The sequence below is a fragment of the Alligator mississippiensis genome, chromosome 2 (assembly GCF_030867095.1).
Source record: "Alligator mississippiensis isolate rAllMis1 chromosome 2, rAllMis1, whole genome shotgun sequence".
NCBI classification, from domain to species: Eukaryota; Metazoa; Chordata; order Crocodylia; family Alligatoridae; genus Alligator; species Alligator mississippiensis.
Genome location: NC_081825.1, coordinates 233,039,574 through 233,065,906, shown reverse-complemented (window position 1 = coordinate 233,065,906; position 26,333 = coordinate 233,039,574). Strand labels below are relative to the sequence as shown.

At 43.2% G+C, this 26,333-nt stretch overlaps 1 protein-coding gene across 7 annotated transcripts in view; it reads right to left on the bottom strand.

The window, feature by feature from the left end:
* SMOC1 (SPARC related modular calcium binding 1) overlaps positions 1-26,333 on the bottom strand; it is a 203,517-nt gene that overhangs the window by 98,809 nt on the left and 78,375 nt on the right. For all 7 annotated transcript variants that reach the window (XM_059722911.1, XM_059722912.1, XM_059722908.1 and 4 more), the window contains exons 2-3: positions 22,046-22,217; positions 10,748-10,860 (exon numbers count right to left, since the gene is read on the bottom strand). In XM_059722911.1, coding sequence (XP_059578894.1) covers positions 10,748-10,860; positions 22,046-22,217 — 285 coding nt within the window. The remainder of the gene's footprint in view (positions 1-10,747; positions 10,861-22,045; positions 22,218-26,333) is intronic.

Genomic DNA, 26,333 nt, shown 5'->3' with positions numbered 1-26,333 from the left:
TCAGATTCAGCCTTAACAGTCCCTCAGTCTGCTCAATGGCAAATCATGCAATGGAATACATTTATAGTTAGAAAAATCAACACCTGCATAAAAACCTTATTACTGCATAGATCTCCTTTTGGAATTTTAGAATCTTATTTGGATTTTTATCACAGTTTAAATGCTAAGTGATATTATCTGGTTTTACTTATAAAAACATTTGTGTTGGTCTCCTCTTTTGCTCACATTAACCTTGCAAAGCAATAGTTGTAGGGAGAGGGAAAAGTTCTCAAAATGGAAGCAAAAGTATTAGCCAAGTTCCAACTTCATAGTGATATAGTGATATGAAAGCAGGAAGGTACATCCCAACTTTAAGAACCCAAAGCAAGTTTGCCTAGTTGATAACTGAACACTGTTAATAACAACCTACGCTTATGTACTATGGAATCATCAAAAAACAAGGATCTGGATATTTAAAAAAAGAAAGAAAAATCATTCTTCAATACTCTACTATTCTGACTAAGTTGTCTTCAAGTGAAGTCTGCAGCTACCTGAACTAGTGATTAGGCAGGAGAACGGGATATGCCATTTTGCTCATGGCTCATCCGAGAGATGAAAAGCAGAAAAAAGGCAGCCAACAAAAATTTCTCTGTTGCTGGTGCCCAAATTAATTAGAAGTGCTACAGTGGGTCCCTCTATTCCTCCCCCCCCCCATCCCCTACAAATGGTTACAATGTGTGAAATCGAACAGAAGCTAACACTCTAGCCACTGGCCCCATGAATAAACTCCTGCCCTTGTCAAATTCATTAGAATATGAAAACATTAAAACCATAGTCACTGGCAGGCTTCTCTGCCTCTTAATTCTTGTTGGAGAATGAAGCCATTGTTGAGGTCTCTTCAATACCTCACTGGAGATGCCAGAATTAGATTCCAAAGCATTCCAAAATGTTTAAAAAAAAGAAAATAAAACTGGCTGGATCCATCCCTTTACAATGATGTGACAAAGGAGAATCAAGGGATTATTTTCCACAAGATAAACTGGAAATGGGAAAAGGGGATTTATGTACATGTACACAGACAATGGAAGAAAGTTAAACAGTAATCGTGGGTTAGCTTCAGCCAGTCCCTGGGGCATTACGGATAGAAGTTTTTTATAAGACGTGCTAGGGGTGCCTGATATAGAGTTGGAACAGTTTAGAGCAGCATTGCTCTGAAACATAAAAACAACAATGTTCAGACTACAGTAACCACTGTTCAGACAGAGTTTGATAACCGATTCATATTCAAATGACAGATTAGAAACAAAAAACAAATGTTTCCTGGCTCCTTCAATAATACAGGGAGAAGAAAAACATTCCATCTGCATTCAGAGCAACATTTCCACAAGAAAAAGAAAACAAATTTCAGTCTTCAGAAGACATTGCAGAAGCAGGAGAATGCACAGTGGAGCTACTCTATCCACGTGTGCAGTGCTCATGTCTTCATGACCATCGGTGACACTCAGTTTTGTTCAGACACAGCTAACAATCGTTATTCAGACCACTGTTGCAGTAACAGAATTTAAAGCACAAGGAACCACAGATCTAGGACATGTATAGATGTTCAGTTTCTACCAGGAGAACCATCACTCTCCCAGTAGAAACCACACGTGCATAGACATTCATGCTCCTTCTCCCCAACTAAACATGGCAGTGGATGGAGAAAAATAAAAGAAGCCGTCTCTAACTAGGCAGAAATCAGTCCTAAGAGAATGAATGCTAGAACACTTTCCCTCAGCTTAACTCCTTCCAGAGACCAGGACAAGTGGAGCTACAGGGAAAGGCTCCTGGGTTATCCTGTTCTGGAGAAGTTGTTGGGGCAGTTGCTCTACCCCCCGCCCCCTTGCAAACCAGGATGGGAGGGGAGGACCATTCAGCAGGTATTCCCCACTGGCTCCCCAGTGTAAGAAGTAGACAGGGGGCTTTGCTCCGCTGTTCACTCTTCTCAGCTCCCAGGCACCTAGAGCCAAGTACAGGGAGTGAAGCAGAGCACAGGAATCAGGACTGCCCCCTGTTTGCTGTTCACTGGAATTTCTAGAGCAAGAAGCAGGCAGGGGGCAATGCCTAGTGCCTGGAGACCCTGGTGTAACATGCAGGTCACAGGCTTTGCCTCACTGCCTCCACTCAGGCACCAGGAGCCAAGCAGAGGAAGCAGTGATGCAAGTCCCCTGTGTGAGAAGCATGCTGGGGTCTTTGCCCCACTGCTTCCCTCCCTTCCTGGGAATAGTTTGGGAGAGGAGGGAAGCAGCAGACACTGCTCCCTGCCTCTTCACCAAATTGGGCAGTCCCCTCTGGTTTCCCCTTGCTGCCCGCAATGCCTAGCTGGGTGGCAGAGGCAATGAGTTGAAAGCTGAAGGGCCAGGAAGCAGGCTGGAGAGGCTCTCCCGGGGTAGTGGGCAAAGCACCAGCCCACTTTCTACACAGGAGTCCCTGGTGTGAGGAGTAGGTGGTAACTTTGCCACAGGGCTCAGTTTGCTCAGTTTCCAGATCCCAGGAGCCAAGCAGAGGAAGCAATTCCCCTCACCGCTCAGTTCTTAGTCCAGAGTCCCCAGGTATGAGAAGCAGGCAAGGAACTTTGCCCACTGCTCCAATCCTCCCAGAAAGGAAGGAGTGGAGCAGCCCATGCTTTCACAGACTAGAATCACCCCATTCTCAGAAATGCACAAGGGAGCAGAAGAGAAGGGGTAAGTGCAGACTGCATGTCTATACTGCTGCCTCTCCTGGAATAATTTCTAGTGGTGGAAAATTCTCACTAGAAATGCATGTTTCTCACCTGTACAACAAAAATCTGTAGAACTTCATACAGAAAATTTCTGCTTCAAGCCCCTAATTTCCATTTGTACTGAGAAGGCCATTTAGAAAGAAGCATCCTATTGCCATTTAAAGATTCCACATGCTAGGGAATCCACCACTGGTGTAGATAGGCTTGCCCAGTGGTTACTCATTCTCCCTTTTTTTAAAAAGTGACATCCTATTTTTAGTTTAAATGTGTCATGCTTCTGTTACCAGACACTGGATCTTGTTATGACTCTCCTCCTGCTATATTGGAGAGCTGCTGACCATCAGACATTTCTCCCTACTTTGCAGGAAACTTTTTAGGCAGCAATAAGAAGCCTCTTAATTCAAGTTGCTAATATATCACATTTTACAGGCCTCAGTTTATTCTAGTTATGCTTTTCCAAATTTTCCAATATCTCGTTTGAAATATTAACCACCAGAACTGAACATGAATATTCCAGCACTGGCGTCACTCATGCTTTATACAGAGGAAAGGCTAAACTTCCTAGTCCTGCTCAACATCCAGATAGTTCCTACTAGACGGGAACTTTTTTACTGGTAACCAAATATTTATCTGAAATAAGCTGTGACAGAGATCCCTAGTATCTTCTGCAGTCTCCAAACCTCCTGTTGCGGCTTAGTGGTAAAATCCTTGTCCCCCACACAGGAGACCTTGGTTTGATTCCCAGATGTGCGTTTAACTACAGCCATCAAGGCATCAAACATCTGGACTTGGTCCAACCTTTGGATTCTGTCTCAATGGTCTAAAGGGGGAAGGAAGGTCTGGGCAGCCTCAGCTCCTCTATACTCCAGCCTAGGCATATACACTGAAGGTCCTAGTGACCTCTCATGCATATACCGTGATCCAGAAAGATCAACAGTTGCTCACTACTGCAGTCTCCCCAACACAAACTCATTCAAATAATACCCTGAGGGTGCCAATAACTGAATTCACTTGGAAATGCCTCCTTTGGGCCCAAACAAAGTCCCTCAGAGTTAGGAATGAGGGAAACTCTCCTGGGCAATATTTTTAAAGCTTGTGCTGCCCATGATTTACAAGAAAGTCAGTTTCCCATCACACTTCTAATTTGCTACATTTTCCCCATCTATTATCCTTGTTTGGAAGCAAGTATTATCCCCAACAGTACTATCCTACAACAGAGTTAATTTACTGTGCCCTAATATGGGTGCATGTGTAGATTGTGACACTTTATTGTAGAGCTAATTAGTCCACTTGGCAGTAAAAGCACACATATAGATGCACCCAGGGAGTAGTGTGGGGAGGAAGCAATTGCAGCCCATTCCTCTGTATAAGACAAAGAAACAGTTTTGTGTCATGCCCCCAGTAACTCCTCACGAAAGCTAGAGACTATGGTTCAGAAATGCATGGGTGGGAGAGTGTGGCTGATTTTGCAATAGCAGAAGTTAAGCAGGTTTTCTAAGAAACCAGGCTCATGTGCTACACTAGCCAGAAGAATTTATAACCAAGTCTTGTTCACTTCCTTCAATTGTTTTACCCCACAAACTCTTGAACTTTGATTTCATTTATTGACTTTATTTATCCAATAAGAAGCAGCCACCAGCCCTCTTATACATAACAGAAAATTGCTGCAATCTTTTCCAAACAGTATGCAACAAGTCTAAATAATGAATGTTAAACCCCAGCAGTAACATCTGTGACTACAGTCAGACCACAGATCTTTAGAGGACTGCAGGAAACTCCTGTTTTGTGGGAGATGTCCTGCTGTCAAGCATGCCAAAGAAAGCATTTTTTAGAGCTTTCTTGCATGCTACACTTAGAACATGTTAACTGCATTTAAAACAGAAACATCTGCAAGCTCAAGAAGTAAAACTTGTAGCAAAGTTAAGACTTTTTGCAGGAGGAGTATCTCTACGCTGTATTAAGTTGCACGTGTTATGCTATTGTCTGACTGCTCCACAGAGATAAACATGAGCAACTTGCGGTCTCCGGGCTCATTGTTGGTCCCAAATACTGGACTTGAACCAGCTCTGGTCCCGGTGTACTGGTGGGTGTCACAACCCAAGGGTGTGATTTTGTGTGTGCGCGCTTTGGCACTGCTAAATTATTTCCCGCCATGAGGAGCCTTCTTTGCAGGGTGCATTTCTCAGTTGCAAAGAGAAAACCCCGGTGCAAAGAAGTTCCCGCCACCCGCATGCAAATTTGTGTCCCACTATTGGCCAGTTCTAAATTATTCCCACGTGGCGGCTAGCGATTGGCTTACTAGCCGTATAAGAGGCTTGAGCGGTTTCCGCCCAAGTTGGAGAACTCCAAGGAGAACCCCGCAAGGGAGGACTCCACAACCATCTGGAGGAGGAGGACTTCACGTCTCGTGAAGAACTCTAAGCACTGCGAAGCCTAACGGACCCAGCGTGTACCTTAAGAAGGCTATAGGGGTCTGATCAACCTCTGGCCTCTCCCCGTCGCTGAACGATCCCTCGACAAACCCCTTCCCTGCATGCAAGTTCCACGGGGCCTAGCAAACTTCGTGTGAGTGTATTCAGAGCTCTTCTCCGAGTTGTTTTCTTTGGTTGACACGACGGGCTCACGTTTTTAGAGCCTTCAGCCGGATTGGGCTAGAGTTCGCGGTTAGAACTCTTGTCCGCTTTTCTTCTTTCCTATCTGTAACTGCAACTCAAGCAAGTTTTCCTGCCTGCACCGCGACCATCTACGGTGTAAGTAAAATAATCTTTAATCAACCGCTAAGCGTCCGTGCCTAATTCTAGTCCGCCGGCCTGCATTCCCTGACCCGCGTGCCAGGGCTGCTGGCCACAGCCCGCGGCGCGCCCCCGAGGGCCTCAGACCGCTCCTGGCCCGCATAGTGGGATCCAGCAGCAGGGACAGCACCCTCTCCCATGCTCAACTTCTTGTACCTCCCACTGTGCATCTCCAATGCCAGAGACCCAGGTCACCAGAGATCCCCATGAAGCATGTAGGTGGGGAGATCGTAGTAAGTATTGCCACATGACTGCTCAGAACATGCTCTAACTTTTAATATGGCAGAGTAATGTTTACTACAATCTAAATAAAACACATGCTAAGCATCTTGTGTGACCAGGCCCTTACTAATGCTTCAGTAAATCAGGACTTATAGCTCTCAGCAGGTGCCTAGCCTTTTCAACTCCTAGTGAAGTGAAATCAGCAGAGAATACTCTATTCAGTACTTAGTAAGGCACTGTGCGATTAGGCTTCCAAGAAGCAAACCAAGTAGATATACCCTTATAGAAATATCTCCTAAGGAACAAACAATATACATGCAGGGGGAGATCCAGAGGAGTTGCAGTTGCACCACCCTCTTTGATTGCTGGTCCAGCCAAAATTTAAAACCAACTGCCTGACAGTGGCAGCAGCATTTCTATTCTATTCACTGAAGGAGTCACTTGACTTCATGGTTCATTATAATCTACCTGATTCCTTTTAAACTCTTCATTCCATAGGTGCTAACAACCTTCTCCTTTTTTAATAGTCTTGATGTTCCAGTATTCTTGCTTCTGCAATTCTCCTGTCTGCTAGCTGCTCTTGATAACATAGCTCCTATTTCACAGGCTTGCAGACTGTTTTTAACTACCTAAAAACATTAACTCAGGTGTGGAAATAACTTTCAGTGAAGCATGGATGCAGTGTCAAGTTACTCAATGCTATTTAGTTTTATGAATCTGGAAGAGATATACATTTAATTCTAATTAAAACAGGACAAAAGAAAAAACAATCTTCTGATTATTTTCACCTAGTTTGTTGCATTTTTATACATAATGTATGATATACGAATTAATGCACATTCCAGTAAAGTGACATTTGTTTTTGCTTCAATCTTAAACCAAATAATAAGACCCTAGGCCCTTAGCATGTTAGAAAAGCTTCTAGTTTCTTTTTACCTGGAGAAAAATGCATGTTGTTATATAATGATGCCACCCACACACGCCTTTTCGAAATCCTCAATCCACCAATGTATACACAAGCGCTATCAGAACAAGGACTGGTATAACAAAGAGTGAAATCACCTCTAGGGACCATTTTACCAAAGCAGCCTTGCACTACCATTTGCCCACATCTTCTAGTCTATTTAAGATGGGTAAAACACAGCCCTGATAAATGCTATTCCAACTATCAAGCCAGCTGCTTGGATATTAACATAATTGAAGCACAAGAGTTGAGCAGTATGTACCACAACATGGCTGGGGGACCACTCTCCTAGTTGCTCCTTGAAGAAACAGCACTAAGTAAATTTATGCAAAATGAAGAAGGCTGCTCTCATTGAATTGCTATCAGTCACCTGTACATTACCCTGCAAGATGGTGTACAAAAAGGTGAAAGTAGGAAGGACAGTGACACAAACCATAAACAGTCACACAATTGTATGCAAACAGCAGCAGCAAGACTATTATGTTCATATTGCTTTGTCTGAAACTGTTAAAAAACTCAGGTCTTTCTGAAAAAGACTTGGGAAAACCTGAAGAAATCCAAGTCTCTCTTAGTCAATGGTAGTAAGCCCAATGGCACTCAGCTGCAAGAGAAAGTATGCAGGTTACCTGTTAGAGCCTGTGTAATTTAAAAGGAACAAAAAAAGACAGCAGGTTAAGTATGGCACAGAAAAGAAATGGCATGCTTGTATAATAAAGTACAGAAAAAATCATGAAAACAAACTGTTTGGAAGTACTGCACAACTTAGTTTAACACGTTAATTCTCAATTGCATCCAAACAAACACTCCTCTCTTGCGAACAATACATTTTATCTGTATGATCATATTGCTTTGGGGTAAGTGTCAACAGGTATGGTGATGGGAAACAGTTTCCCCACATGAAAGGGTTGAAGTAGAAAAATGATACTGTAAGTGAATGCTGTAAAGATGCTGTCAAATTCAGTGCATGGAATCCCACATGCAAGCAAAAATTAAAAAAGCAAATACTACAGGAAGAAAAGAAAGCTTGTTCTTCCACAAAAACAATCCATTTATGTTAGAGTACCAACAGCTTCCAAAGAACATCAAGCACCTTTATGATGCAGTGTACAAAGGGAACACCCCACACTGTCAGACTGGCCCTGGCCCTGGCAGTTCTAAGTAGGCAGAGCAGATTGTAGGTAACGACGCTCCTTCATACATTTTACAGATGAGGAACAGAGACAGAAAAAACAAGTATAATTAGAAATGGGAGAATCAGGTTATAATAAAAGATTAAAACTGAAACTCAAGTTGAGATTGGTTAGTTCCCATAAGTCTCTGTCTTGAGGGTTTTAGCAGAAATCCAGAAGAGAGAATGGGGACTGAATGACTGTCATTTTAAGCCCTGTATCACTATTGTTAAATGTCAAAATTTGCCCTGGAAGGTATCCAGGATGTAGCTGTATTGGTTTAGAGGCAAAAGCAACCAGGACTCATGGTAGAGGTGATATCTTATTAGACCAACTAGATTTTTGCAAAAAATATAAATAAATATATATTTTTTTTAATTTAAAAAATCTTTTATTTGCAAGCTTTTGGGCACAAACACCCTTCGTCGGGCATAGGAGAAACGATTGTAAAAGTCCAGGAGACCTTAAAACAAAAATCTAGTTGGTCTAATAAAAGACATCGCCTCTACCACGAGCCCCGATTAAAATTTGCCCTTTTATTTTAAGGAACATATATATTTGCTTATTTTAAAAAAGCTTCTCTTAACTGCCTTTAACAATGATAAACAGGCTTCAGTGGCCCAGAGTAGCATTAAAAGAGTATCTTAGCAAATGTTAGCAAAATCCCATTTTGGGGGACTTCTTTTCAGGTCACATTTACTTCCTCAAATCAGAGGAAGCTAAAAGCCCTTTGCCTCCCCTGATTAAGGAATTTTTTAAGTGGTAATGCTGAATAGGGATTTGATACCACCTATTGCTTTGTAGGTAAGGAAACAAACAAACACTCTTTTCCCTAGTAATCATTTGACTATTATTGAATCCTTTTAGCAAAGGGGGCAGGGGGAAGGAAGGCAGGAAGAGTAAGATGCATAGGGGAACACAACACGGCTTACAGAACTTGATAGCAACTACTCCCTTCCCAAAACTCCACACCCTGTCCCTTTGTGTGTGTGCACTAGGGGTGTGCAAAATGGGCCATATTCAATTCAGATTCAGCCCAAATCGGAGACAGTGATTAGATTCATTGATTCGGATCACTGTCTCCAATTTGATTCGGCTGAATCCGAATTTGAAGATTTGATGCCGATTTGGAGAATCAGCGATTCGGCCGTAGGCACAGCTTTAAATGTTTTTTCTACATACCTTGAGGTACCAGGTACAGCTTGTGAACCCTGTAATGGTGGGGCAGATGGAGTGTCCCACAGAAGTGTGGGGGGAGCCAAACCTTAATAGTTGTTTGAGGAAGTGGCAAGGCAGCAAGAAACACTAACAATCTCTGCTCCTACTCCCTACCTTCCCAAGAGGATAATGCTTTGTACACAAATAGAACAGTACTTCAGCTCTTTTTGTAGATAACGCATTAGTAACTCCTCAAACTCTTGTGAAGCAGGGAAGCTCTATCCCATCTAACTGAGAGACGGTGACCGTGGGCGAGTCGCACATACACAGGAAACGAGCTCCCCAGTTCCTGGCTTGGAATCTGGCAGCAAGCCCAAAAGATCACCAACCTTCTCAGCTTTAATCACCTAGCCCAGTGGTGGGCATCTTAAGGCCCATGGGCTGAATCTGGTCTTTGGGGCCATTTGATCCCAGCTGTGGACATGGAGCTTTGGTGATTTTTGCTAGCAAAGGCCATCAGCAGCAGTTTCTCTCCTTGAGACAGTGCAGGGAGGAGCAGTGGCTGTGGGAGCTCTCCCCATGCCGTCACAAGGAGAAAGAGGCAGTGGTGTTGCCCAGGTCCTAGCACTTGCCCACGTCAACCCAAGCCGGGTCATATTCTGGCCTGTGCAACCTCAAAAAGTTTGTCAATCACTGATCCAGTCAGAGGCACAAATCTCTTTCAAGGCCACTGTGACAGCTACTGAAGGAAGTGATCTGTGATAGGGCAGGTCAAAGTAAAAATAATTTAGTCTCTATCTCCCCAAAATGACTCTTCCCCTAAACAAAACAACCCACACAAAGGCTGCCTTTGGAACTCCACTGGAAGCTTGTAGCAGTGCTCCAAATTCACCCACATTTGGGAAGGTCACTCTAACATTGCAGCTGAAATGAAAATGAAAACTAATCTTGCATGGACCTTAGAGCTTAACACAAGTGAAAAAGCAGATGCTTTCTCCACCAAGTTAAGTTGTTTGCCTTCTGGAACAACAGCATTAAGCAGACTGCAATTCCAGGGCACTTCTCAAATGCTGGAAGTGGAAATGACCTCCTGCTTGGATGCTGGAGAAATGTTGCTCCAAAACAAAAGACTCAGAACGCAAGCAAATTATGAAAAGCCAATATTGGAAAGAGTCTCCCTCTTCCATCCACCCATTCTATGTCCCCAAATAAACAGTTTTCAAGCAGTAAAGAGGACTTGGACTCTAGGAAGGGAATATAGTTGTGATGAAAGTCTGAACTGACAGCTTTGAAAGGAGTGTTCTTACCAGAACAGGTTGAAGGTATGGAGAGGAGCAAAGGAACCTTGTGCTGGCAGAAGCTATGAACAGAAGCCAGGGTTCCTCTGCTGTTCGTAATACATACACATCCCGTGGGTGGGAAGGGAACTTTGGAGCTCAGCTGCAGAGTATATTAAGTCTTTGGTTTCCACTGGGACTTTTAAAAGGTGAACAATGCAAATTATAGCAAAGGTGGATGATCTTATGTATACAAGTGAAGACCAAGTTTTCAATAGGCTACAGGGCCAGCAGCTGGCCATGGCTCCTAATAAATAAGTCTATCCCACACAGGTCTAGCCTTGTTCAGGTCACATGCTAGTAAATAATTCATCACAGCTGAAGGGAAAAAAAAAGTGATAGATGCAAGCTGACTGTAGTCTTACTTGAGTGAATGATCCATCCTCGTTGCATTCTGGAATAAAGACTGCTTCCTGGGGCTTCTTTGCCTGTTCCAGCGCCTGAGCTCTCTCCAAACGACACTTGCTTTGACCAGCATCTGCAGAGGAAACCAAAACCCACTTTGACTATAAATGTCAACTAGCCTCCACAAAGCCCCCAGAAGCTATGTTCAGCTCTGAGGCTGGGAGGAGGGGAAACTCCAACAGGATGCCACATAATTAGTTTCTGTTATGCCATTTTTACCTGTATATTAGAAAAGCAGCCATGATACAGGTTTAATATACTCAGGGTGCAAGGGGGAAATACAAGATGTAGGAAGCATCAGCCACCACACATTTCATCCAGGATTTGGTTATATTTAGGGGCATGTACTTTTCCTGTATTCACCCTGGGTTATAACAGCTCCTTCCAATAAATGCCAGAACACAAAGTTTGAAGTGGAAGAAGTCCTTCAGAAACTGCATTAAACAAAATATTCACAACCCTCCCTCCACCAGACAGACTAGAAGCAACTGGCACTAGCCCAGAAGTAGGCAATGCTGGCAGGGAAAGGGGTGTCAAACTGGTCATGGCCCTGGTTATATTCACCTTGTTATCCTTTCTTCCTCAACCTTTTTTGCCTGTTGAAGCTTACCCTTTCTTCAGATGCTCCCCCCTCCCCCACCATAAACACATCCTCAGGGAAAGTGCCTTCCCTAAAAGCCAGCTTGCACCTCCAACAAACCTACGGAGTAGGTGTGCAATGTGCACTTCCCCATTCACCAGGATTAAATCAGTTACACTGGGTGAGTCTACACGTGCAATTAATGCAACTGAACATGCTCCAGCTCAATTTGAGCTGGATAAACTAATTTCAATGTCACTGACTACGTGTGTGTTTAAGTGCAGTGATTTACTGTGCTGCTAGATCCCACTTGTATCTGACAGGACTAGATCCCACTTATATCTGCCGGATGCAGCACAGTAAATTAGTCTACTGTGCCCTAACTACCACGCATGTGGAGATGGCGACACTTTATACTGCACAGCAATTAGTCTACTGTGTAGTAAATGTCTCATGTAGATGCACTCATTGTTACTAAAGAAGGAGTGTCGCAGGGCAAACAGGGCCTGTAAGGGTTAAAGGCATCAGTTCTAGCCTCTGCCCAAGGCAGGTGATAATTGGCACCTGGGACCTTAACCCCTTATAGGTCAGGCACACTCAGTAACAGAGGATAAACACATCTTTATGATAAGCTTTAAGACAATTACATGCAGGGTCAGAGAGCAAGTTCCCCATCTTCAAAAGGTTCAATACAAACTTAAATATTTACATAACATGCCCCCCTCTTTCCACTTTTCATAACAACAATGGAGTGACAGTCTGGAAAGGGACTGAGAAAACATCACAAGCTTGTACTTCAGGGACCAGATCCTGCCACCCCTACATGTAGCAGTACCTTTCTCACAGAGAATCTCCATACCTAGGGGACTTCGTAGCACAAATGACTATCTTGTTGGCTCTGCACAGTGGCTGACAGAATGGTGCCTCCATTCTTAGATTTTGTCTCTTCCACACCAAGGTTATAAACTCAGTTTAAAAGACAAACAGATGCAACATACAAACAGAAAAGCTAAAAGAGGTATGAAATAACAGCTTATAAAGCTATTTGCTCTGTTCACAAGTTTTTTTTAAAGTATGCAATAACTACACCGGTACACAAAATAGCTAGACAGTCTTGGCCACCTATTTATTAACACCATTCAAAAGGCAAAAGAGAAGAATTGATCCTTTAGAAGGCATTGAAAAGAGTAGGAAGGACAGACTTTAGGTGATTGATCTGGAAATGGTACTCCATGTGCAAGGATAAAATGGAATGAAGAATCATAGTCCTTGATGGAGAAGCAGGCAAGCGTAAAGGCCACCATGCCTGATGAAATACATAGTTGACAGCACAGTAAAATGAGAGTGGATTGCCATAGAAAGCAATTCTTGGCTTTGGCTGTGCAATTCTTTGAAGAACTTCAGGGGCCTTGGCCCCAAATCACTTACACACACACGCTTTTCCTAATTAATCAGAAGATCTAATATAGGTAAAAACATCCTAATTTGCCTCATACATTAGCTAAGCTCTGAATAAAAAATTATCATTCCTGTGCTGCTGTAAAGGCAGAAAGCCCGGATACTGGGCTGAATTTGCAGTAATAGTAGTCAGGAAAGTATTTAACTTGTAAAGAAGTTATCAACTCCAGAAGATGCAGGAGTAATAAAGAAATAGGAAATAAAGAAAAAGTAATAAAAGAAAAGAAGTAATAAAGAAAATGGAAAAGTGCTGTCTTTCTTTCACAAGCTACTTTTATTTAGGTGTCTGATAAAGAGTTAAGGGGTCTTATTTCCTCCTTGCAAATACTGGCTATTAGGTTTCTTTTAATTATACTCTCTCTCATCCCAAACATGTAAAATACTTCACTGAAGTGATATGCAATGAAATACTTTCATCTCTGGGATGAAAAAAGTGTTTTGGCAACACTACTCACTAAGTGGTCTACTGAACATGGCATATGACTCAATTCTGTCCTGAAATCTGTTTTTGCCCTGTCATGGGACCAAGAGTCCATACATTTTCCCTGTGGGCTTTTTTAAATGCAGTCATTTAGTTTCTATGCAATTTTGCCACCTTTTAGAAGATAATAGGTGCATAAACCTATTGACAATTCATTCTACTGCATGGGATGAAGATACTACTTTTGACAAGACAACCCCTTCCTCAACAACTCACATTCAATGACAGTCTCACATTGCCAGACAAGTGCAGGGGTAGACACCAGGGCTGGATCCACAGTGGCGAAGGTGGGGGGGAAAGGGGACGGCATTATGGTGTGGTTGCATCCCCCTTTGGCTGTGCACACACAAGCTCTCAGTGTGGCATCTGCTAGAGCTCACTGTGCATGCATAGCACAAATCAACTGGGGAGGGGAGGAGTGCACAGCCCTCTCTTATCCTGTTTCTGGACCTGTTACTAATGGATGCAATTTCCTTCCCCTTCACAGAAATCTCCGAACTAGTGTTATAAATATATAACGCTTGGCAATCTGGTGGTTGCACCAGAGGAAAAGGCAAACCTTTTTAACAATGTCTTTACCTCCATTTTTTTGTGCAGGGACCAGGACTCCCCCACTGAGATTCAGGATGAACTCAGGAGAGACTCTGATAGGCCTAGGGTCAGGAAGGACTGAGTTAGGGAACTTCTGGAGGGGCTGGATGTATTCAAATCAGCAGGTCCAGATGCTTTCCACCCCAGGGTGCTGAGGGAATTGGCAGGGGTTATCGAGGGGCCTCTGGCACAGCTTTACGAGCGCTCGTGGTGCTCTGGCCAGGTGCCAGACAACTGGAGGAGGGCCAATATGATCCCCATCTTCAAAAAAGGGAGGAGGGAGGACCCGTTAGCAACTACAGGCCCGTTAGTCTTACTTCGATCCTGAGGAAGCTGTTTGAGAAGATTATCCAGGAGCACATCTGGGAAGGACCAGCAGGGGGGATGATGCTCAGGGGCAACCAGCATGGGTTCATTAGGGGCAGGTCCTGTCAGACCAACCTGATTGCCTTCTACGATCAGGTCACAAAATGCTTGGATGCAGGTGTCATGGTGGACGGAGTCTTTCTGAACTTCAGGAAGGCCTTTGACACTGTCTCCCACCCTATTCTTATTAAAAAGCTGTGGCATTGATGCCTACAGTCAGATGGGTTGCAAATTAGCTGAGGGGCCACACCCAGAGAGTGGTGGTGGATGGGTCATATTCAACCTGGACAGATGTGGGCAGTGAGGTCCCCCAGGGTTTGGTCCTTGGGCCTGCACTGTTTAATCTCTTTATTAGCGACTTGGAGGAGGGGGTGAAAAGCAACCTGTTCAAATTCGTGGATGACACCAAGATTTGGGGCGAGGTGGGCACGCTAGAAGGGAGGGACAGGATACAGCTGGACCTGGACAGGTTACAGAGGTAAGCGAATGAGAATAGGATGGGATTCAATACTGACAAGTGCAGGGCACTGCACTTGGGCAGTAAGAATCAGCAGCATGCCTATAGGCTGGGGAACTCCCTTCTCGAAAGCACAGCGGCAGAAAGAGATCTTGGAGTCATTATTGATTCCAAAATGAACATGGGCCGCCAATGTGAGGACACGGTCAGTAAGGCCAACTGCACCTTGTCATGCATCCACAGATGCATCACAAGCAGGGCCAAGGAGATGATCCTCCCCCTCTATGTGACACTGGTCAGGCCACAGTAGGAGTACTACATCCAGTTCTGGACGCCGCACTTTTAGGAGATTTGTGGCCAGCATCGAGAGGGTCCAGAGGAGGGCCACTTGCATGATCGGAGGACAGCAGGGCAGACCCCTATGAGGAGAGGCTACAGGACCTGAACCTGTTCAGCCTTCACAAGAGAAGGCTGAGAGGGGACCTGGTGGCCATCTACAAACTTAACAGGGGGGACCAGCGGGGAATGGGAGAGACCCTGTTCCCCCGAGCACCTCCTGGAGTAACAAGGAATAACGGCCATAAGTTGTTTGAGAGTAGGTTCAAGCTGGACATTAGAAGACACTACTTCACAGTCAGGGTGGCTAGGATCTGGAACCAACTTCCAAGGGAAGTAGTGCTGGCTCCTACTTTGGGTGTCTTTAAGAGAAGACTTGATGATTACCTAGCTGGGGTCATATGAGCCCAGGATTCTCTCCTGCCCAGGGCAGGGGGTCAGACTTGATGGTCTACTTAGGTCCCTTCCAACCCTACATCTATGAATCTATGACTCCTCCAGGACTCCTCCCTCCTACCCACCTTCCCAACCCAGATCACACCAGTATTAAGCTGTCTTGGCATTGAATAACCAGCTATAATGTACTGATTAGGAAGTGCCCACATTAAGCTATTTTTTAACATTTAGTTGCACAATACAGTTCCAGTTAAGCTAGTGCCTGAAATATCAATACTTACCACTTAATTTTAAATAGGGCTGTCCAGTTCACACCCCTTCTCCTACCTTCCCCACTTCCCCTCCAAAGGCTGGTATTTTTATAATGTTTGCCTCAACAGCCGGTTTAGTAGGATGACTTCGCTTAGCTATTTTTGCTTTGTTAATTAGAAAACTTAGTGTCACCTAAGTGCCAAGTATTACAGGGTCACTCCCAAATTTAAGATGTGGTAGAAATTTTACAAAAGCCCTCTACTCATTAGGCAGGTTCATACAGTTTATCTTGCATTTTTCTTGTTAGCCCCCTAGAAAAAGTGTTCCTTTTTGTTGAAATATATCCCTGCAGTATCAATAGCCAAAAAATATAAAACAGAAGTGGGACAAGCATAGAAGAACTAGAAAGTGAAACTGAACAGTCGGTTTCACTGTCAAAACTGCCAAAAAAGTCCTGAAAAAATAAGGCAGAGACTTAAAATCAAGTCATTCTACTGTATACAGCAAGAATTACTGCAATTTAGAAAACTACCTTTAAAAAATTGCTGTTCTGATTATAAAGAAGTATATAACTAAAAGACTAGGCAGTATGATAGGTGGCAGTTTCAGAATTCATATAGACATACCAACTGTCATATCATAATTCAGTTGTTCAGTTAGCCCAGTTATCCAATCTGCATGTAAAATTAGACAACTCTGCCCTTTGTAGCATTAATGACAGTGCACACACTTGACTGAGAGGCACTTTGACTGCTGCTATTTTACCTTCAGCTGCAATGTCTTGCTACAGCTGATGGCATACAGAACTAAAATAAAAATGCCATTTGTGTTCTAAAAACCTGTAGTAACAAACAACAACTATAGGCACCACTACAGTATAACTGTGCAAAGCTATATCACGTATCCACAGAAATGCAGGAACTTGATTTTGTTGTGCATCTTGTTTAGTTCTTTCCTATTTCTTTCACTAAAAACCTAAAAGAACAAAAGTTGAATAAACCCAGTGTTTATGTAGTTATGCTAGGAAGTTTTCATATATGCAGGGCCAGACCCCCTGGTGTGTAAATCTATCTGTCTGGGCAGAAGTCAATGACGATGTTGATTTATAACAGATGACAATCTGGGCCCCTCTACACACCCAGGTAAAGGTGCAATGGGTTCTAATGCATAATCCAAACAATTTATGCCTTATGTCATGCCACAAGTGCATGGCAGCAGGTGTGATCGTGGGACTGCGCATTAGAACCCATCATACCTTATTGCCGATACAGGAAGAGATTGCAGGTGTCATGATCTCCCAGCTTCAGGGGTTTCATGCACCATCAGGTTGAGAGATTGCAGCAGCTGCAATCTCCCAGCCTCAGGTGTTCGTACATGTGATAAAAATTGGCCATTTTTGCAGTTTCATTGAATCACGCTGTACACATGCAGAGTTTTTTTATTACCATGTAAATGAGTTTGTTACGCTGCAAACTAAACCACATCTGCTATTTGTAATGTTGCAGGCTTAAACGGCTTGCCATCCCCGCCCCCCCCCCCCCCCCGAGGGAGAGGTAGGCTGAAAGGGCAAGGGTCTCTTTCCTCTCCACCACCCCCCACAGAGCCTTCCCGCATCTCCCACCACCAGGGGGCTAGGTGCCAGCAGGGCAAATGGCCCCTGAGCTGTGGGGGGGGGGCACTGGTTCTTCCCTCCACAGCACCGGCGCACCCAAAGGCCGCCCAGTCGGGGTGCTAGCTGTGCAGGCAGCACCTGCTGCCCCAGCTTACAGGCAGCACCCGCCAGATCTAACTCTTCCTGGAGCTCCCCCAGTAGTGACAGGGGCCCATTGCAGGGCTGCAGGGAACTGGGTGCAAATCTGCTCCCTAATCTCGCATGTGTAGACACCTACCCAAAAACCTGTACTCTGCGGTTTCTTACTGCACAGTAAATCTAGGGTGGAGCAAATGCATGTGTAGACAGACGCACCCTATGTGACTAGGTCCTGGCAGCTACTGGGTGCTGATGGAACCCAGAGTCAGCAGATGCTAGGGCTGAAAGTCCCCTCAATTACAGGACTCCAAGCCCTGGCTGGACATGGTGCACCCCTGAAGCTGGAAGCCCTACCAGCTCAGCAACAAAATATTTTCAGAATATCCACAAGGACACTGCCTGTTTATCTACAAATTTGGATTTGCATATGTAGGAGGGTCTCCCTTGCGGCTGTGGATGGGGGCTTCCAGCCACAGGGAATACCCTGCTACACATGCATATTAAAGCTCGATAGCAACCAGATATCAAGTTAGTATACAGGATACAGTATTCAGTTATACTATTTAGCACTGCTGTACACCATAAACTAGCTGTCATGTTCTATTCCAATGGCGCCTATTCCAATGGTATTCTAATGACTGGAAAAGCAAATCTTTAGATACCAGTTTGTTTGCAATGTCTCCAGATGCAAAGTGAACAACAGCTAGAATTTTATTTAGTAATAAGACAACAACATTCATGTCCTCTTCAACTGGGACTACATTTTCCATCCCACTGCTGCATAGAAGTACCCAATATAGCTGATATCCAAAAGGAGTGCATCTTGTCTTCTGTATCTCCAAAGATAATAGAATCCAATCTACATGGGTCAATAGCAGTTATTTAACTTGACCATAAAGAATGCTTTATTCTACCAAAACAGCACACGATAAGTTTTGTGGCTTTATTAAAGCTGCATTCAAATCCAGTAATGGGAGGAGGAATTGCAAGGACATTCCCACATTGCTTCATTCGAATCACTAGTAGTGTTAGTATTAGCATAGCATCCAGAAGTCCCAACCATGAACCATGACAGCTAGGTGATGATGAATAATGTGTCTTGGTACCTTATACAAAAGATGAAGGATAGCTAAGGGGGAGAGAAGACAAAGGCATCCGTTTAGGTTTTTCAAACCAGAAAGTAATGGAAGTTAGCAATGAGGACTGAATGGAGGCAGGAGTTCACCTGTCTATAGTGAAAGATTTTAGGAAGGATGGTGACATTAAGAGTTTAAGATAGTGCCTGTAAAATTCAAGACTCCTGTATAGTCTCTATAAAAAGAACACAGGACAGATTTCATGTGGGTCAGCATGCTATCATAGGTGTGCAAAGCACAACAACTATAATGAAACTGGCCTGATATCTTCTATTAGGAGACTATTTTAAGATGCTTATGAACCAGGACCTGGTAAAAGTTTTCTAGTGGTATAGTTCCTTTGAAAATCAAATTCTGCTTTTGTCAAAATCATTATGTTCCCATGAAATATTTAGATTGCTGAATTAACATGTTTTATGCCGAAAAAACTGAAACATTTCAATTTTAGTGTAAAGTTATATTGTCCCCAATTGTAGAAACAAATTATTTTCAGGATAGCCACAAAAATTTGGAGACTGCCTATCCACCCACAATGTTGGGTAAACTAAATGAAACTAGATCCAGTCAGTCTCCCCTAGGATGTAAATTGTCAATTCTTACTGGCTGTTAAAAACTTTGCCAGATGGGAACTACTTGGGGTGGAATGTTTCATGATAGCCATTTGCTTCAGGTTAAATTTATTTTACTCTTCTAGTTCCATTCTGGTGGCCCCTCTACCCGTTGGGGGTGAGCACTGCTTAAGACTCATACCTTCAAGTTTTTTTTTTTCCATGTTAGTGCTCAAAGCTGGGTATCTTCCTTTCCATCTCATCCCCCTTCCCCCTGTACCTCTTTGCAGTGATTCTGGTCCCAGCAGGGTTGCCAACCTGAGATTTTTTTTTTAAACCAACAAACTGCAAGTTTTTTATTGGTATATGTTCTATATAATGAAAATGTAAAACGTCTACCAGGCCCTGCCTGTTGCCAGGTCCCGGTTAGAAGGGCTGGGTTCAGATTTAGGGGTTTAACATCAAGCACAGTAAAAAAATAAAAGTAAAATAAAAATAATAAAAATAAAGTTATTGGGTTAGCAACTCTTGACTGCAGCAATAATTTAACACTGTCCCCACTTCTACCCCCCATAAGGGATCCCCTACCCAACTACCCACACCTTAATACCCTCAAAACTGTGCCATGCTACCCCACACCCCACCCCCATCCCAGCACAGACCCCTGAAGAAGTGTACCTGCAACCGTGAAGTATTACAGGCAGTCTGGGGCACAGCAGCAGCAGCAGCATATGGCTGAAACAACACTTTGGAGGATGGTGCACTCCTTATCAGATACCAGGTGGTGTTGCTGTGTTCTATTTGTCATGTCAGGGCTTCAAATCAAGCTGCGGCTGCTTAGTGTTTTTACTGATGGCTAAAATATTTTTTTTTGTTACAGACTTTACTGACAGCCATTTTTAGCCTGATTTTTTACTGACAGCAACCTTGGGTCCTGGTCCCATTCTGGCAGCAGGGAGCGCAGAGCAGTGTACCTAGTCAGGAATCTCTAGACCCGAGAGGGTTTTCTGAAGTGCATGGTTTGAAAGTTTAGAAGGCTGACTGCAATGCAGGGGGTGGGGGGGGACTTCTGAACAATATGTCCTGCTCCTGTGGAAAGAGCAGCAGTTACTGCAATCTTGCCATATGGCAAAACATGAAAGAGAAATGACTCATAAATGCCAAGAAAATTAACAGATTATTAATTAGAACACATCTCCCTCCTCCACACACAAGGAAAACCCCTTCATTTTTAACATCTGGTGTTAGCTATCTTCACATGCCTCCCCTAAACTAAGTGTAAATTCACCTCCAACTTTAAAGGAGGCTTTCATCTTAGAAAGAAGTTATATAAACTTTTGAAGCCTAAAGTTTAAAACTGGATTTTTAGGACAGGGAGAAGAGTTTTCCAAACAAGAATCAGGCTTAAAACAAAACTGATTTACCCTTACTGGATTCTGTAGGTTTCGCTCATCAGTTTAACAGATTGAAAAAAATATTAGGTGATCACTCATGTGCTCTTTTTCTCTTGCAACACATCTTCCTACTATTAGGACAGCATACACCTCACTTTATTATTTTTGTCAAATTATTAATTCAGCAGTAAAGTCAAAGAGACTGATGTTCAGAGACTTGCAATTTCCATTCATGATGAAGCTGAAAGAAAAATGCTGAGTTATGAGGAAAAACAGGGCTTTTAATTCCCATGTGCAGCTGTAACAGCAGAGGAGACAAAAAAAATAAGAGAGAGAACTATGTAAAGAACTTGTGTAAATTCTCTGCCTTTAAGTTAGTTCAGTGTTAAGATAACCTAGTACTTAGCCATTGTTTATGCATCTACAAACAGTATTGGGAAGATAATCTTCCCCATTAGGGGTTAGACCCTGACTTCCCTAGTTACTCCCACAGTTAAATAGATGGGTTATTGACACCTTGGATTTTCAATATTCTTCACTTTGTCTCTTTCCATCTACAGTCATCAGTCACCCCTCACTGCCCACAGCAATGTCATGTGTTAGAATCCAATACTCACGTTCAGCACAAGCATGCAGTTTCAGGGGGGTTACTCATGGAGTAGGGTACTACTTATCATATTTACTCAAATCTAAGAAGAGGTGTCCCCCGCCACCATTTAACAGGGGTAAGGGGAAGTCCCTTGTCTTAGGATTTGAATACAATGGGGGGAGGGCGGGGGGCAGGCAACTGCTGCTGCAATTCCAGCTCCAGCCACAACCTGGGAGCAAAGCTGCAACTGCTGCCTGCCCCTGCCACCTCTGCCCCCAACTCCTCCTCCCGCTACAGTGTCTGCCCCTCCCATTTACCCTTGCTCTAGATACAGCACAGCTGATCCCGCTCTGACCAAAGGCATAGAGCACATCTGCTCTGCTCCCAGCCTAGTCCAACCCAGTCACAGTGGATGTGGCAGTGGCAGCTCTAGCCAGGGTGTGGAGCTGGAGCAAAAACCTGGGCTGAAGCTGCTGCCACCCCCACCACTATTACAGGCAGGCTGGGGCCAGAACAAACATGTGCTCTGTGCCCCAGGTTGGAGTACAGCCAGAGCCAGAGCAAGGGCAAGCAGTAGAGGGAGGGGAGGAGCCAGATGTGAGAACATGGGATCAAGCTGCCCAACTACCTTACTGCCTACCCCTCTGCTGTCTCTTTCCATGCTTCAGTATTGGAAGCAGGGGACAAAATTTAAAGACAATTCCTCCCCCCTCACTAATTAGATTTTATATATGAAAAACAAACAAATTTATAAGATTTTCCACGTACAGAATACAAGTATTAGGTGATGGTAGTCTTAAATTTAGTCACCTTGGATTCAGGTAAATATGGTAAATGGGTAGAAGAATCCAGCATTAGAACAAAGATAGCAGACCTCCTCTCTCCCCCCCAGCTCAAAGTATAATTATTTTGACATTCACTTACCTTTGCATCTACCTCTATGTGCTACACTCAGGCTTGATTCCCTGCATTTGGCTCGCTGGTAGTCGCACATTGACTCATAAGTTCTGCCATCCGAGGCGCAGAGGGGTTTAGCCTGGGACCTGGAGCAGTGGAGGTTACATTGAGGATCTCTGTCACGGTCGCTTATTAAAAACTGAAGGAGGTGAGAGGGGAAGGAAGAAGGGGAGGAAGACAAAAATACTTGGTTTGGTTTGGTTTCTTAAGTCAACTCAGGAATATTTTGAAGACAACAGCGATATACAACAGGTTGGTTTGTTTTTAATTTATTGACTACCATGTCAACATTGACCAATGGGAGATTTGACTTAATACACTTCATTTTAAAGTCAAACCAATTAAAGGTCCCACTATTTTGTTCTCTTGAACTGAACAGCACTACTCAGTCAGCAAAGTGTGCACATAGAGGTATAAAGCAAACCATGAAACCAACGTAGTACTTGCTCTACTGAAGCAGAACTCTGGGCTAGAACAACCACAGCTCTGACTGCAGGAGTATCCTGCTCCAGATGTGTCCAACATGGTGGTGCAAAGAATCCTGCAGTAAAGTTGACTGATCTGTCCTCAAAAAACTCTTCTTCTAGTAGTTTGATTTCTGTGAGTCACATGGGTGTCTATCTACCTTCCAAAAGGAAGTTTTTTATTTTATTATAAAATAAAATTAGCTATAACATCTCTGGATGCTCTCACAATCTTTATAGGTAGTCAGCTCTTGGGATTTTAAGTTCTCTACTTCAGTGACAATCCGTGAAGCTGACAATTACAACCCGTTATTTACATAGTTCAGTTACATGGTGTGTGAAAGAGTACTTCCCTTGGTCAGTTTTAGTTTCCTTGAATGGCCCCATATTCTTGACATTTGAGATAACCCCCTCCTGCCCCCCACACACCTATGTTTGTTACCCTACATACTTCTAATGCTCCCTTGCAAAAATTTCCAGACCATACAAAAGTCCTATGATCTGGGTGAAATGGCTCTACAGATTCAGCCTGTGGGCCACATGCTTGACATCCCTGTTCTAAGGTAACCACCCCAATTTTTTCCCCACTTGCATCCCCAAGATTTGTTATGCCCCTAATTATTCTCCTTTTTCTTCTGGTCCCACTAAATCCCTTTTAGATATGTGGTGTCCCACAGTATGTACAGCATTCCAGAAGAGGCTAAAACAATGGCTTACATAACAATGTGATATTTTGCACATTACGGCCATCCTATTCCTTGTGAACCTTAACATTTGGTCCCCTTTTTAAACCATAGCTGCCCATTCAGCAGAGGTCTTTACTGAACTGCTTACAACTATCCCGGGCTCTTTCCTCCAAGCTGATAATATTAATGCAACCTCAACTGCCAGTCCCCTGTCATAACCACTAGCTTAGATGTACACTAGGTAGTTATGGCCAAGTGTGTATAGTCTCTTTTTGCTTTTTCAGTGGCTCTCTCCCAGCTCCCATTCCACATTGCAGCGTTGTAGATAGTGAGGCCTTTATTACAACACAAAATCTGAACATCATCTTGCAGCTAAATTCCACTTGGGGTTCCTAAAAAACTAACTTCTTGTGGGACCAGGTTGAGCTTTCCTCCTTTCCCATCTTAAATTTAAACTACCTCTTCCCTTCAAGACCCCTTACCTCTACTGCTAACCACTCACCTCCTGAACCACTCAAGCCTGGGAATCAAAGTTCCTTTCTTAGCAACAGCACCCCAGCTTTCTGCCAAAGCACTTATGAGCTCAGCAGTTCAGAGCTGACAACTGGGCACTGACTGACACTCTTCTTGCATATACAAAGGTACAGCTCTCCAAGTGTGTTGATAGCTGGATGTCTTACAGGGAAGTGTGAGTCATCACCATAATCACCTTGGTGTTACAGCTGTCTACAAAGCTGCCTGTTTTATGCTTCAAGGGGAAAAAAGCTATTAAAAAAAGGCACTGCCTGGCGTTATTTTGCGTTAGTTTTTACCACTCCAAAAAAGTTCACCTCTGAAATATATCTTGCCATTTTGAAACAACCACAAAGTAATATTCATATAACCTTATCACATTTTTCTGAATACTGTTAAGCCATTTTTAGACATTACTGGAAACCCTGAAAACACAACAGTTGGCAAAAGCAAGCAAAATCTACACTTACTTCAGTCTGACTGAGGCAAGTTTTGAAGAGTTTATCCAGAGACTTGCCAAAGTGCCTGGTGGCAACACAACAAAAAATTATTAAAATGTTTTGGGGTTTGTTTTTTGTTTGTTTTTTTTAAATAATCCTATAACCTGGAATGCCCATCCCACCTGGGGAAATTGAGAAGTTTTTATCTTAAAAGGTAGTTTTGACTGTGTTTAAATATGGCCCAAACCTTTTTACAATGCTGTAACATAAGACCAGATTTATCTACATGTCAGAGACCCGAGTGCAATAGATAAGTTTGTGTTTCTCTTGATTGGTATCGTTTTATCTCTACTCACTGGGTCACTAAATTTTCCAAAGCCAAAACAGTCTGCTATGCTAAACAGGTCCAGAAATAAAAACTATATAGAACTAGAGGGATCGACACACCTATTAATGGTGATGTCAGAGGCCCTGAATGGGGAACTTTTAACCTTTTATATAAAAATGTTTTTAAAAAGAGTTTCAGGGCTGCAGGTTAAAGCAAGTGTAATAAAGCACTAAATTTCAAAAAAGGAAGCACCATCACAACTCATTTTGAGGCATGAGATTCTGTAAGTTTGCAAACCCTGCATGTTAGAAACTGAGCTGTAGATACTGAATACCTCCAGAACACAAACTAAAAAATGATGGTGTTAGTGTCCATCACCAAAGGGTATTGCTGCTGACTTGCAGAACAAACCCCCCCCCAGTTTGTATCATGAGAACTTGCTGAAACTTACAGCAGCTCTTACTGAAGACAGTGCTAAACACGCAGGTTTCTGCCCACTACAAAACCTATCTGCACAGAGCTGGGTTTAGCATTGGATGGTTTAACTCAGAGCTAAAAATGAAGAGCTTGAAGAATAGGAAACAGCCCAGTTGGGTGCCTCCTATAAAGCAAAAGGGAGGAACAGTTTGACAATGATTAACAGTGAGACTCGAGACAACACGCCAACTGTCCCAATGCAGTCTATGAAATTCTCACCTGCCAGAATTCAGCCAAATGTCACTTTACAAAATGAAATCTTTTCAACATTTTTTTAATTAGAGTAGTGCCCACACAGCATGCTAGGTACTTTCAAGGCATCTAAGATACCACTCCTACCTTGCCAAGGAGTTTATAGTTTAAATAATTATACAAGATGGTGCTTGTTTTGTTCAAAAAGTGGATTACATTGAAAAGTCTGCATTAATTAACCAAGAACCGATAATCACATTCACATATAAAGCCTGTCTGATCTGTGTTGGAAGGATTTTCAATTTGATCATACAGTATAACCAGAAGGATTGGATGGCCTTGAAGAGGTCACTACTAAAGAACTGTTGATTCTTTCAGCTATCACATACCACCTCTAATCCTGTCCAAATGATGAACAGAGTCCTGGAAGTAGATGCCCGCAGATGCATCTTTGGCATTGCTGACTCTTCACATTATGAAAGTCATTACCACAGCCAATAATGGAAGAGATCATGCCTGGATATTTATCAAGGTGCCTATCATCTTAGCCAGACTCAATAGGTCAATAGGCTCAATATCCTTTATATCCCTACTATAGGATTGTGTATATCTCATGGTATGTTTGCTATCACTTTGCATTTTAAATTTCAGCATTGTCATTAAGCTGTTATTCCCTTTCTCAGCAGTCTCTACAAAAAAGCTAAGAAGGGAATGAGCCATTGATGCTGAAGTAGGCTTCTGGCCACATGGGATGTAGCAGATATATTGAGCATACTGCTCAACAATAGTCACTGGTAAGTTTGGGGGGAAATTTTGAAAATTTTTCAGCCATTTCTTCTCCAAATGATGGAAACATATCACTTGTCTCAAGAGAGCACTTCATGAAGCTTAGCATTACTGGTTTTAAGTTATCCCCATCCCAGAATATATCGAACAAGATACACAGCTGTTATAGGATTCCTGAAGACTGACAGGAGAAGATCACTGGCCATTATTGGTTTAACTGACAGAGCAGAGTACTTGACTCGCTCTGAATCTGGGAAGGCCGCAGAACGTGTTTGGTGTGGCTGTGCGAAACAGCACCATCCTGCTTCAACTTCTGTTTTGATGGAACAGTGTTTCATTTAGTTTCAAAAGCACTGTTCCGCTTTGTTT